The 13,382-nt window shown below is 28.1% G+C and overlaps 1 protein-coding gene across 1 annotated transcript; it reads right to left on the bottom strand.

Annotated features, from left to right (window-relative positions):
• Nucleotides 1–9,471: 9,471 nt before the first annotated feature.
• Nucleotides 9,472–10,467, bottom strand: LOC108807340 (leucine-rich repeat extensin-like protein 5). Its single transcript, XM_018579617.2, has one exon. It carries the CDS (start codon nucleotides 10,268–10,270, stop codon nucleotides 9,743–9,745), a length of 528 nt encoding a protein of 175 aa, XP_018435119.1. The 5' UTR covers nucleotides 10,271–10,467; the 3' UTR covers nucleotides 9,472–9,742.
• Between the last annotated feature and the right edge of the window lie 2,915 nt (nucleotides 10,468–13,382).

Consider the following 13,382-nt stretch of genomic DNA (forward strand, 5'->3'; position numbering starts at 1 on the left):
ATTGGTAGCAGCCTTTCTGTTTTGTTACGGCATCTCCTGGTCTTGGTGGTCACGGTGGCGTGTACTTCATCTAACGTGGCGGTTTTAGGGTTGTTCAGGTGAGTTTTCCGATGTTATTTCTACTACTTTTGTTCTCTGTTCGATTTATATTTGGACCGGATCGGTCCAATTGTTTTGGGTTGGATTGTTGGGGTCTGTTTCTTTTTTATTTATCTGTAAACCAAAAAAATACCTTAACAAGAAGACCTTTTAAAAAAATAATATATATACAAATAGTGTACTTTAGTTTCGTGAATCACTTTCTCAGTTTTCTTATAAAATTAGTTTGATTTATTTAGTTTTTTCATTTTTTTCACATAGAACTTATTTTCCCTTTATATTCTTAAATTATTATTATCTAATCAATTTCTTGATATTTTATCGTTTTGAGCATTAAAAAACTTTAGTATAATCCTTTTGGTTGAATTCTTTTTGCCTATCTAATTTCATCCTTTGTTTTAAATATTTATAGTACATTATATTTCTAAATATTAGTTTAAGTATATTTTTAATTGTTTTATATGTATACTAAACATTTAAATAAAATAATATAATTTCATATAATTTTATTTTACAAGATTGTGTTGTTGCATATAACCTTTATAAATTGATTTCTACGATAAACAGTATCCTCAAATTTCTCTAAAAAGTTTTTTTTTGTAGGATAAGCACCTATTTCTGCTTCTCAACTCAAACTTTTTTTTTTTCACAAAACCCTTTATTCATTTGTTCATATATTAGGTATCATCTATTATAGATATTTGTATAAAATATATCACCTTCTTTAAGTTAAATTATAAAAAGAACTATAAAAAGTATAAATAATTTATGGTTTATTTAATCTATTATAATTACATTTATAAAACTATGTCTTTGAAATAATATAATTTATATTTATATGTTAATATTTAAATTATAATATATTTTAATATTCTTACAATTATTAATTTCTGTATAAATAGAAAATTTGTATATCCTATAATATATATACAAATTTATATTTTTGTTTATAAATTATTTATTATTCTATTAATTTTATGTAGAGTTTGAACTATAAAATTTAAATTTCACACAGTTTTATATATTTAGTGCTTTTACTTTAAAATTTTATATCTTTCAATTTATTTATAAATTGTTATAGTAAAAATAAAAGTACACTATTTATATTAAATAAAGTATTGAAATATTTATTTTATTGAAGTATACATTTTAGATGGCGTAAAATTGTATATACTGTAAAATTTATATGTCAATAATATCGAGACTTGACATCTTATTTATTTATAGATTTATTAATTTTAAAAAGTTTTTTTTTTAGTTTATTTATGTATTTAGAATTACAAAATAATAGAAATGGTTGAATTTATCGTATACATTAATTAAAGTTATAAAATTCAAATTTCATATTAGTTGGTGCATATGAAATATTTTTAATAAAATTAAATGTTCTTTTGATATAATTTATAAAATATTAGAAAATATATAAGTGATAAGAAAATATAAAGATAATTTTATTATGAATATAAAGTAAACAATTCAATTGTTTGTTTGTACTTACACTATATATAAATTATTAATTTATGATTTGAATCAGACCATATATTATTTTATTGATTTGTAATATTTTGAACTGATTTTATTAAAATCAAAATTTTTATTAGTTTATTATGTTTATTAATCTATCAGAAAGAGTTAGGATTTTGTAAAGATAAAGTGGTAAAAGGTTAGAATTTTTGTTGTTATAAAATTAACATTTCAGCAAAAAAGGTGGTAAAAATTAGTCGGACAAATTACATGGGATTCTTAATCCACGATACCCACCTTTTGTCGTCTGTTTTCACAGTTACACACCTTTAAATTATTTCAATGAAAATAAAGTGATGTCAACAATATAATTATACTAGGTGATCACCCGCACCCTGTGCGGGGCGAACGGACCAAAAGAAATTATAAATTTTAATTATAGATATTAAAAACATAAAAATGACATATGGTATAATTAGCATAAGTAATGTTGATATACAGATTAATGTAAGAAAAACCAATTTGGAATTAGAAGTTTATTGAATTTTTCAATCAACAAAAAATTTATTGAAGTATCCGGATAATGATAATTTTATTATGGTTGACAAACGTAATTGTCTTATTATCGAAGTTAAATCGTTATATTTCATTAAAATCATATTGATTTTGAAGTACATAAAAGTTGTAAGAAGAATATAAATAAATTGAAGTAAATTTAGTGGGTTTATTAGAACTCAAAATTGTAAAAGAGACCCTTATCGAACCTTAATATCCATTATGACTCAAAATACGTATGAGTTTCTTTTGATTTATCTTTTATTTATAAAGAGTTTTTTTACTAAAAATCTTGATGAGACATGAGATCATGGGCTACGGTTCGGATGTTGGATTCGATCTCTTTTCTCATCAGCTGATATATTTAGATATTGCCACAAAGTAATGTTGTAAATCCCTAATTGTTCTTTGATTTCTAGACAGTTATATAAAGTATTATATGTATAGAGCGGAAATTAAGGAAGTCCACATTAAAAATGATGTTTTTCTTAAATTTAATCGGAAATAATTATATGAATTTCCAAATTTAATGTCTGTAACCATTTATGATAATTTAGTAAAAACATTTATTGCACAAAACTAAGAGATTGGAAGAAATTTAATACGAAATTCTTTTTTGAAATGTATTTTATAATATTTCAAGACTGCTCAAAAAAATTTATATACAAAATTTTGATTTTACAATATAAAACAGTTTATATTATCTCAAAATAAATGTCATGTATCCCATAAAATACAAAAAATATTAATAAAAATAAAAGTCACATACCAAAGTTTTATAATCATAGTTTCCAGTCCCTAAAGAATGTTATGAATCATAAAGAAATTAAATATTATAAAAATATGAATCGTATATATATAGTCAAAACTCTATCAGTTGTGACTAATATATAAACTATCCTATTAATTTCGTTTAGGATTATAATTTTAGATTTCAAGATAATAATAGAAAATATTATAAACATATGGCGAAAACTAAGGAATTACACATTAAAAATGGTTTGTTCTTTAAATTTAGTCGAAAAGAATTATATAAATTTACAAACTAAATGTCTATCACCATTTATGATAATTTTGTAATCAACAGTATTATTGCAAAATTTAAGGGAATGCAAAAAAATTAATATGGAATTCCTTTTTGAATGTAAGCTCATAATGTTTTATATACGACTTTGATTTTACAATATAAAGCAGTTTGTATTGTCCAATCCCAAAATAAATATCATGTATCTCATAAACTAAAAAAATATTATTCAAAATAAAAGTCGTGTACTAAATATTTATAGAAGAACATAATTATGATTCTTGTATATTTTCTAATCTCTTAAAAAATGTCATGTATCATTTATTAATCGTAAAGAAGTTAAATATTATAATAATATGAATTGTATATATAGTCAAAACTCTATCAGTTGTGACTATATATATTAGACTATCCTATTAATTTTGTATATGATTATAATCAGAGATTTTCAGATAATCATAGAAAGTATTATATGTATATAGCATAAATTAAGGAAGTCCACATTAAAGATTGATATTTGCCTTAAATTTAATCGAAAAGAATTATATAAATTTCCATTTTCAATATATATGTCATCATTTATGATAATTTTGTAATCAAAAAGTATTTTTGCAAAAAATTAGGGATTGCAATAAATTTAATATAGAATTCCTTTTTGAATGTATTTTATAATTTTTAAGATTGCTCATAAATTTTTATATACGACATTTTGATATTATAATATAAAACAATTTATATTGTCTATCTCAAAATAAATGTCATGTATCCCATAAAATACAAAAAAATATTCATCAAAATAAATGTCATGTACTAAAGTTTTATAGAAAAAGTATGAATTATTTATATTTTCCAGTCCCTGAAAAATATCATTTATTATTTAGAGTCGTAAAGAAATATAATATTATAAAAATATAAATCATATATATAGTCAAAATCCTATTAATTGTGACTATATATATCATTTACTATCATATTAGTTTCGTAGAACATTATAAAAACCCTACCGGATTTGATATTATCGTCCATATCAATGCACATAACCAATTAATATCAATTAATATGACTAAAACATTATGTTAAGCTACTATTAATTCACAATGGCAAAAAATTTAATAAGTCTAGTAAGAAGAGGATTTTTACACAAAGAGGTTGAGAAGGAATATGGTGTTGCCACATAGGAAATGACATTCTTGTTAATAACACATGAACATAAGGCTAGTCTCTAAAAGTGCTTCTATTTTAATATATAAGGGATTAAAATAGAGAATCCAATTATTGCTGCCATAAAAAAACAAAACGTAGACATTATAATAATAAATTATGAAAAGTAGAACTTAAAAAAAAAGTTTCGCAGAAAATCAATCAATAACAACAACTGATGTGAAAAGTATCTTCAAAACTCTCCGTTTGCAATCCTATAAAGAACATAACAAAGAATATAAACTTATCAAATTACAAAGAATTATAAATGGGAAGTAATTAAGTGAAATATATTACCTCTTTCTGAAAGCATCAATTTCTAGAACATCATTAGGCTCAAATGTTAGTCAAATTCTTGAATCGACCTTATCATGATAAAAAAATTTTAAAAAAATATACAGATAATATTATCTCAACCGGTTTTAAAAAATATAATAAATTACCTTTTCCCCAATTAATTTGCCGAAACTGTAAAACAAAAAGTACGTTAACATTTGTCGAATTCCATAAATTTTAGAAAACATGAGTAAGTGTTCCATAAGCAACACACTTAATGACGACATTACTGTAAGTTTTGAAAAAAATGAATTAAATCAGTAATCAATCGCATATTTTTTTTTTAATTTTGAAAATTTATTAGGTTACTATCATGTATCACAATCAATCCTTATATTTTCATCTAAAATTGGTAAGAATATAATAGACTACCATAATTGAAATACCGAATATAGTTGATTGATAAAAATTACTTTACTGTGAAAGCTTGTCATAATGTTGCTGTTGTTATTGTGATCATTTTCAGCATGTGATTTACGTTTCTACATCAGTCTAGCTCTAAAATAGGAAAGAATACAATATAGACTAAACATAATTGAAATCTCATATATGATTGATTGACTCAAATTTTATGACTAATATTTGACTTGACACCAAGATTTACTTCATTAAGTTTATTTTTGATTCACGTAAATATAATTCATTGACTCAAACATAATTGAAATCCCGAAAAGTGGCTGACGATTATAAATGTTAATAATTTACGAATATTATTTTAGTTTTGAAGTTATCTTTGTAATCATGGTTCTGAAAACATTATACATTGACTTAACATTTTATAAAATAGTGTAAACTCAAACTCTCAACGATTAGAGTACTCAAAATATTGTATATAATATAAACAATAAATTTCACGTTTCGGAAATCGATCCAAAGTTTCCATTGTCTTAAAACATTTTTTGAAAGAAACAGAAAAGACACCCACAACTAATTCATTTTGTTTTATTGATCTCGAGTATCCAATTTTTTTTTAAAAATGGTTAAATAATAACCGAAGAATATAATTACTGACAATATTGATATTTTCCTGATTTAGCAACTCATTAAATTTCATTGTTTGTCTTTAGTGAATATGCATAAAATGAAACATATACTATATATTAATTGTAATGGCATGATATGTAATTAGCCTAGATTGAAGAGGGTTTTTTCAAAAAAGTTGTGAGGTGAATTGTGGTTGTGACACCTAAGAAATAGCACACTTGTAAATCCCACATGAGATAAAGGTTTATTGTCAAATGGTCTCCTCAAATAATAAGAAGGGGATTTGATACTTCATGAACAAAAAAAATTGAATTACCAATCAGAATATGAGGATTATGCGATCCATCTAGAATATTTTTGAAAGGCACAAAACAAAAGACATCCATTTTTGTTGGGTATGAACGAAATGTGAGAAAGAGTGTTTATAAGAAAACATAAGACATAATTTACTCACCTGGCTTTCCTTTTATAACAAATTTGACAAAGAATTTTTTTAATTATGGTAACATCAAATAATTGTTAATGACGAAATGATGGATGTTAATTTTTTTTATAAATATGGTAACCTCAAAAATGAAACATTAAAAGAAATATCACTAATCATATCAATCATGCTTTGCGATATTTCATATTCAGGAAAATCAAGAAACATAAATCAATAATAATGTACGATCTGATTATGGACTTAACATAAACCAATCATAACCGAGATTTCATATCCAAAAATGACATTTATTGTATCATTTAATCCCTCTAAATTATGCCTTCATTGTATTATAACAAAATACAAAAGTAAAAAAATTAATTTTCACGAAATGATGGATGAGTATGAAAATATGAGCATTATATTAACAATATATATATTCTAGGATCAAATATATATATATATGTATGTAATATAAATATATAAGTTCTAGGATCAAATGTATATATATATATATGTTCTTGGATCGAATATTTTATAAACATAAAAAAATTTAATATATATATGTTCTTGGATGGAAGTTATAATGCTGATACTAACATAATATATATATATATATATATATATACATAAAAAATGATGGATGTTACATTATTTCTTATAAATATGGTAACCTCAAATATGAAACATTAAAATTAAAATCGCTAATCATATCAATCATGCTTTATCATATCAATCAAGAAACATAAATCAATAATAATGTACGATCTGATTACGGACTTAACATAAATCAATCATAACCAAAACGTTCATATTCAATAATGACATTTATTGTATCATTTAATTCCTCTACATTATGCCTTCATTGTATTGTAACAATACAAAAGTATAAAAATTAGTTTTTTTCACGAAATGATGGATGTGTATGAAAATATGAGCATTATTTATATATATATATATATATATATATGTTCTTGGATCAAAAATATAAATATATATGTTCTAGGATCAAATATATATATATATATATGTTCTTGGATCGAATATTTTATAAACATACAAAAGTTTAATATATATATATGTTCTTGGATAGAAGTTATAATGCTGATACTAACATAAAATTTATATATATACATAAAAAGCATTGGGTATAATATATATATACATAAAAAAGCATTGGGTATAATATAAAAGTTATAATACGTAAAACATTTTCTGCGAGCAAGAATTTATAAACATAAAAAAGTTTAATATAAGAGAAAATATGTTCGACATTAACTATATGCACATCACGTATAGCACATCAAAAGCATTGATTATAACATATGTGCACTACAATGGCATGAGATGTAAATGTTCTAGGCAAGGATGGGCTTTTGAAAAATTGGTGTGAGATGAAATGTGGAGATGCCACATAGGAAATGGCACACATGTAATAAACACATGGGCAAAAGGTTATTTTCATAAGTGGTCTCCTCAAATAATAGTAAGGGGATCGGTCACCAGCAGAAAAGATAGAAGAGAGATTTGAGACAATGATACTTAAGGGCTTTAGTTAACTTGTAAGTTAAGTAGCTTTAGTTAACTTGTAAGTTAAGTAGCTTTAGTTAACTTGTAAGTTAACTACCACAAATAAATACTATTCTTTTTTTTTATCGATTTGTACAGTTTCTTCATGACTCTGTAAACTAAACTAGTAACTCTGCATCCATGTGTAGGATAAATGACGTTTGTTTCCTAACACATCATGCTATACTATCGGCTTTAAAGTTTTGTATGCGCGGTACATGAATGATCTCTGAGCTGTGAAAGTTTTCTTGCAAGATCGCTAGATCTTCCAGATAAGTTGCAAAAGCAAGCCATTTTTTTGGTTCTGACACCATTTTTATCAATTGAAACCAGTCTGTTGTAAACGTGATCTGAAACTGACGTAAATTTCGTATGCACTTCATTACCCAAAGTAATGCTTTCATTACTGAGTGAAGGGAGAAAAGAGAAGCCCTGACATTTCGTGTTCCCATTAAACCAGCAAAATCTTCAAGGGTACTATACCATCCATGACCTGGAAACACCTCATTATCTTTCCATGACCCATCTATAAAACACCACCGTCCTGCAATAGACGGTATACTCGACTGATATTGGATTCTCGCCGGTTTAAGGTAAATTTGTGCCTCCGCCCAAAGCTTTGATTCTATTTCCGCAAGTTTAAGAGTGTCTCTAAGGTTCCAATCCAAATTACTGAAAACCTTATTGTTTATTCCCTTCCAAATATAACATAAGATTCATGCAAACCCATTATGGGTAAAACTCTCGAAAACAAGGAGTCCGTATTTGTAAAAATGGATTCAGTAGGAAAGATGCTTGGATTAGATGGAATATGAGATAGTGTTCAAACCTAACGCGCTGGAAATCATTCAAAAAACACATGGTTAATTGATTCCTTTGAAGCGCCACATCTATCACAATATAAATTCCCTGTCAGCCCTCTGATTCTTCTTCACGGATATGCATTCTGACACTATTTTCCATACAAAACGTTTAATCTTTGGTGGACAGTGAATTTTTTAGCAATGCGCCTTAAGTAAGTTAACTGTGGGTTCAAATATTGTTAGAGGTTGTTCTTTATCTTGATAAACTCTCTCCACTTGATACCTAGATTTTACCGAATATTTTCCGTCCTGCGTAAAGTGCTGTCCATCTTTATCCACTCTATTGAATTTACTCTATGGTATATTTTCTATAACTTTTACGTCCTTGGGATCCATTAAAACTCGGATTGCCTGTGAGTTCCAGATTCGCAAATCTGAATCAAAAAGTTGATCAACTGTAAGATCGGGATAACTTGTAACATGATTTTTATTAGCTGATTTTTATTTGCTGGTCTCGAGTGAGTGGTTAGGAACGATTGATCATTTCATACAGATATGATTGATTTTATCTCCACTTTTTTAATTAGTCCTTTGGTAACCAAAGATTTAGCTGAAATAATACTTCGCCAATCGTATGACGGTGAATATGATCAAATCGGTTTTAGGGATGAAATATTGTTAGAGGTTGTTCCTTATCTTTGGTGGACAGTGAATTTTTTAGCAATGCGCCTTAAGTAAGTTAATTGTGGGTCCAAATATTGTTAGAGGTTGTTCCTTATCTCTATAAACTCTCTCTACTTGTTAGATGGATCATTTCAATCGCTCCAATCGATTGAACTGAAATAATATTTTGCCAATCGTATGACGGTAAATATGATCGAATCGGTTTTAGGGATGAAACATTACTGAAATACTATTCTTTATATTTGATTTTAGTTACTGTTTTAGGTTTATGTATATGAATTAAGAAAATATTTATTTTCACATATTTCAAAACAAAAACATGACAATAATTTCAATCAATAAAAAAATTATTTTGAGAGGAAAATTTAACTTTACAACAACTAGATCGAAACAAAATTAAAATTTATTTGTTGTCATAAAACCTATGATAAAGATGTTTTGACAACTCACACTCCACGAAGACCATTGGAATGAGTATGGACATGAAGTTTCACCTTGATTTTAAGATCAGAACATTTGATCTAATTAATCAAAACAAAAAAAAACAAACAAACGAATCAAGTTCAAGAACTGGAATTTACAAAATGTATGGTCTCTACTTTAGTCGTTCACCAGCTTCGCATGCACTGGTGGGGGATTATTCACTACGGAGCTCGGCGGATTTAGCGGCGGTGATGCCGATTCTTCGGCCGGAGGTGGCGGCGCGATTGTCGACTGCGATGCAGGTGGAGGAGGTGCGGCGGTTGTATCTGAATCCGGCGGAGGAGGTGAAAACTGCGGCGGAGGATTCAGACTAGACGGAGGCGGAGGCGAATTCTGGTTTACGATCGGCGCCGGCGGAGTTGGGGAGGTGATTGGAAGAGATGGGTTTGGGGATGATGAGCCGGGCGGGGCAGGTGGGGAAGATCCGAGCTCAGGCGGGTTCGGGTTTGGGGTAGGATTAGGAAACGGAGTTATGAAAGGGGAGGCGGAGGAAGAGGAAGGATCGGTGGGAGATGAGCAATAGTCGCCGGAGCAGTGGTGTGAGTGACGACGGAGGATGCCCAAGCCTACGACGAGACCAATGACGCCGACAACGGTGACGATGAAAATAAAAATCTTGGTGGCTTTTCCGACATAGCAGAGCATTGTCTGAGAGTGAATCAGATTAGATTGGATTCGGATCTTTCTTTATTTTCACAGCGACTTTTATTTTAGTTCTTTTTCTTTTTGGTTGAAGAGAGTTTTTTCTTTTTTCTTTTTAACTTATGAGTTGAAACGAGAGAGATAATGAAAACATACGATGGTGGGAATAAACGCTGGCTAGGGATGGCCACGTGAAAGCCAACATTGGGACGTCAATTATTAAATTGTTTGTTTTCTTGTCTATATAACCAATTTTGAAACTGTAAAGTTTAGTCTTTTTTTTTTTTTTTTTTTTTTTGTCACGACTGTAAAGTTTAGTCTAAAAAAGAGAACCCGTAGAGTTTAGTGAACCTTTTTGATCTGTGCACAATAGCTTAAATAAAAAATAGCATTAATACGGGGCAGAGAGTAGCATGTGCGAGAGTTATTGGTATGGGACGGAATTGTTGTTTCTCTAGCATATGTGTATCAGCTCCCGGTGCCTTAAGCACTATCTAGCATTCTTGTGTTTTTTATTTTTATTTTGGTAATCAGCATTCTTGTGACTTGATCTTAACTACTATAGTATTTGTCTTGCCGTTGAAACAGAATCAGGGTTTTGAAACTCTGCATACATCATATGGACAATTTACATTTAGTCTGCAAAACAACTGTAACGTAAACGATTTTCCAGATGGCCATGAGTAAAAGTTCATATAAGTTTCACTTATACGAATCTGCATACATGATACATCATAACTTATAGCAATCAGACTCCAAATGCCATTAGTTAAACGCTTGGTCAATTATTAATTTAACTTTTTCAATAACATTTGTTTATATATGTATGATAATAACCAAGTTGTCTTGGCCTAGTGGTAAAGGGGCTCCGGCTGGAGTTTCCGCCCTGGGTTCGATTCCGCTTGGCCACCGGGGCTAGCGTTAAATCGCAAGAATACGTGGGTTGCCGTCGGCCTCAGGGGGATTAGTCTTGGGCCTAGAAAGCCTTTGGATCACCCCCTGGTTAAAAAAAAAAAAAAAAAAAAATAGTATGATAATTGTAATTTAGTGAAATTCATTAAAATAAAAAATCTACAATCTAAAATGATTTGGAAGGACTTGAAGAGTTTTGGTATATTTTGTGAGTTATGAAAACTGCTATGTTTTTACCAAATATAATTTAGAATTTTATCTGATTTCTTGAGATTTCATTTTTTATATCAAAACGTCACCAAAACACGTTAAGATCACAATGCTCTGCTTGAAGTAAAGTTTCGCTTGAATCTCAGCTTTCTTCTTGAAATATTCATTTTGGTTTCTTATTTGAGTTATTCATATCAACTACTAGTGGGTTATTGTATTTCATCTCAGATATTTTTTTTTGTTGTTCTTTTGAATTTAAAGTTAGCATTATTAAAAAAATATAAATTATAATAAAGTTATTGTCTAACTGTTTTCAGTATCAGTAAATTTAATTACTTGAATTTTAAACACTAAGTTCTAAAAATTATGTTTTGACTAATAAAGAAATTGTTATTTTTATTAAAAAAATTCAAAATTAAAATTGAGTAAACTTAAGGGTCATTTTGCTGTATATTCATAAGAGAGAGAAAATAAAGAATATAGCCATATTATAGTAAAAAAATATTTGATGGGACATTTTAACCACAAACTTGATCATATTCTCTTTGTAGATTCGTGTGTGAATGATAATGTCGAAATGACTAAATACATTCTACTATATATGTTAAATAAATAGTATAGAAAATTTAATTTATAGTAATAATATATTAACAAACATAAAACATCATTTTTTATTAACTGCAAAAGGAGAAAAAGGAAGAGCAAGACGAGGAGAGCGGAGGAGGAGGAAAAAAGGAATAAGGAGGAGAACGAATATGGAGGGAAAAAAAGGAGTGAGAGGAGAGGGAGCAGAATGAGAAAGGAGGCGTGTGAGGAGGAGGGAGAGAGGTGCGATGGAGGAAGAAGATGAAAGAAATAGAGTGAGGAGGAAGAAACAATGGAGAAAAAGAGTGTGATACGATCGGATACTATACTATATTTATAAACAGAATAGTGTTGGAGAAGAAAATTAAAATAAGAAAAATTGTAAATGTATGAAAAGTGTTGTAAGAAACAAATGTTAATTATAAATCTTCACAAACTAACTTTTTCACAATGAAAATACAGATTTATCAATAGATTTTTTTTTTTTGAACAAGGATTTTATTATAAATATGGACTATTCTTTAAAAGGAATATAGAATCGAACATTATACTTGTTAACAACATCTATTTACAGTTTTTGAAAAAAAAATTATGTCCATTTGAAAAAAAATTAAAATATAGCATATGTAAAAAAATATGTATGTTTTCTATTACTATATACTTAACTAAATCTAATTAATTGAAACCCTACAGATCAAATAAAATCAGAGGAGAAAGAAGAAAAGTGAAAAAAACAATTAACCAAGTTTTGTGATTGGTCAGGGACATAAAAGGTAATATTACACAAAATATACAGAATATTATTGCTATGCGTATTCTTTCAATTTATTTTCTACTATGTACATGACTTCAAATTTCCTTAAACTTAATCTGTATCATCCCACTTGCTTAGATTTTACAAGAAAAAGGCAGAAAGTCACAAGTCTATACATGGCCCGTTTGGCCCGAAGGCGAGTCCTCACTTGAAGTGAAGTTCCCCAACAAGAATCGAAATTGTTGAGTGGTTGCGGGTGAACATGCAATTAGACGTGTTCAATTTGGATTTCACTTTAATGTCAGATTATTTTGTTGTGTTCCAGTTTTTGGTCTGTAAGGAGTAAAACAGGATCATCACTAATCTAAATACTACTGGGACAAAGTTTTGTGAGAAGGAATAACAGGACGGAGATGTTTTTTTTTTCGTCCATTTCTAGCAAACCTTTGTATTGTTTTGTTGTGTTCTAATTCTAATCATTCGATCAATAGCGTTGAAAATTCTGCAATATATTCTGAATGTCAATCCCAACTGAATCAAAAAGAAATTTCGAAAATAAAGTCATGCAAAACAAAACAAAAATCCATTGCATAACGAAAACCCAACGTAAATGCACCTTTTTGTTTTTGTTTTTGTTTTTGCAAATTAATGAGA

This window comes from Raphanus sativus, chromosome 6, assembly GCF_000801105.2.
Source record: "Raphanus sativus cultivar WK10039 chromosome 6, ASM80110v3, whole genome shotgun sequence".
NCBI lineage: Eukaryota > Viridiplantae > Streptophyta > Magnoliopsida > Brassicales > Brassicaceae > Raphanus > Raphanus sativus.

Coding starts and splice junctions, on each gene's coding strand:
- LOC108807340 (XM_018579617.2), bottom strand. CDS start 10,270: ATGCTCTGCTATGTCGGAAAAGCCACCAAGATTTTTATTTTCATCGTC.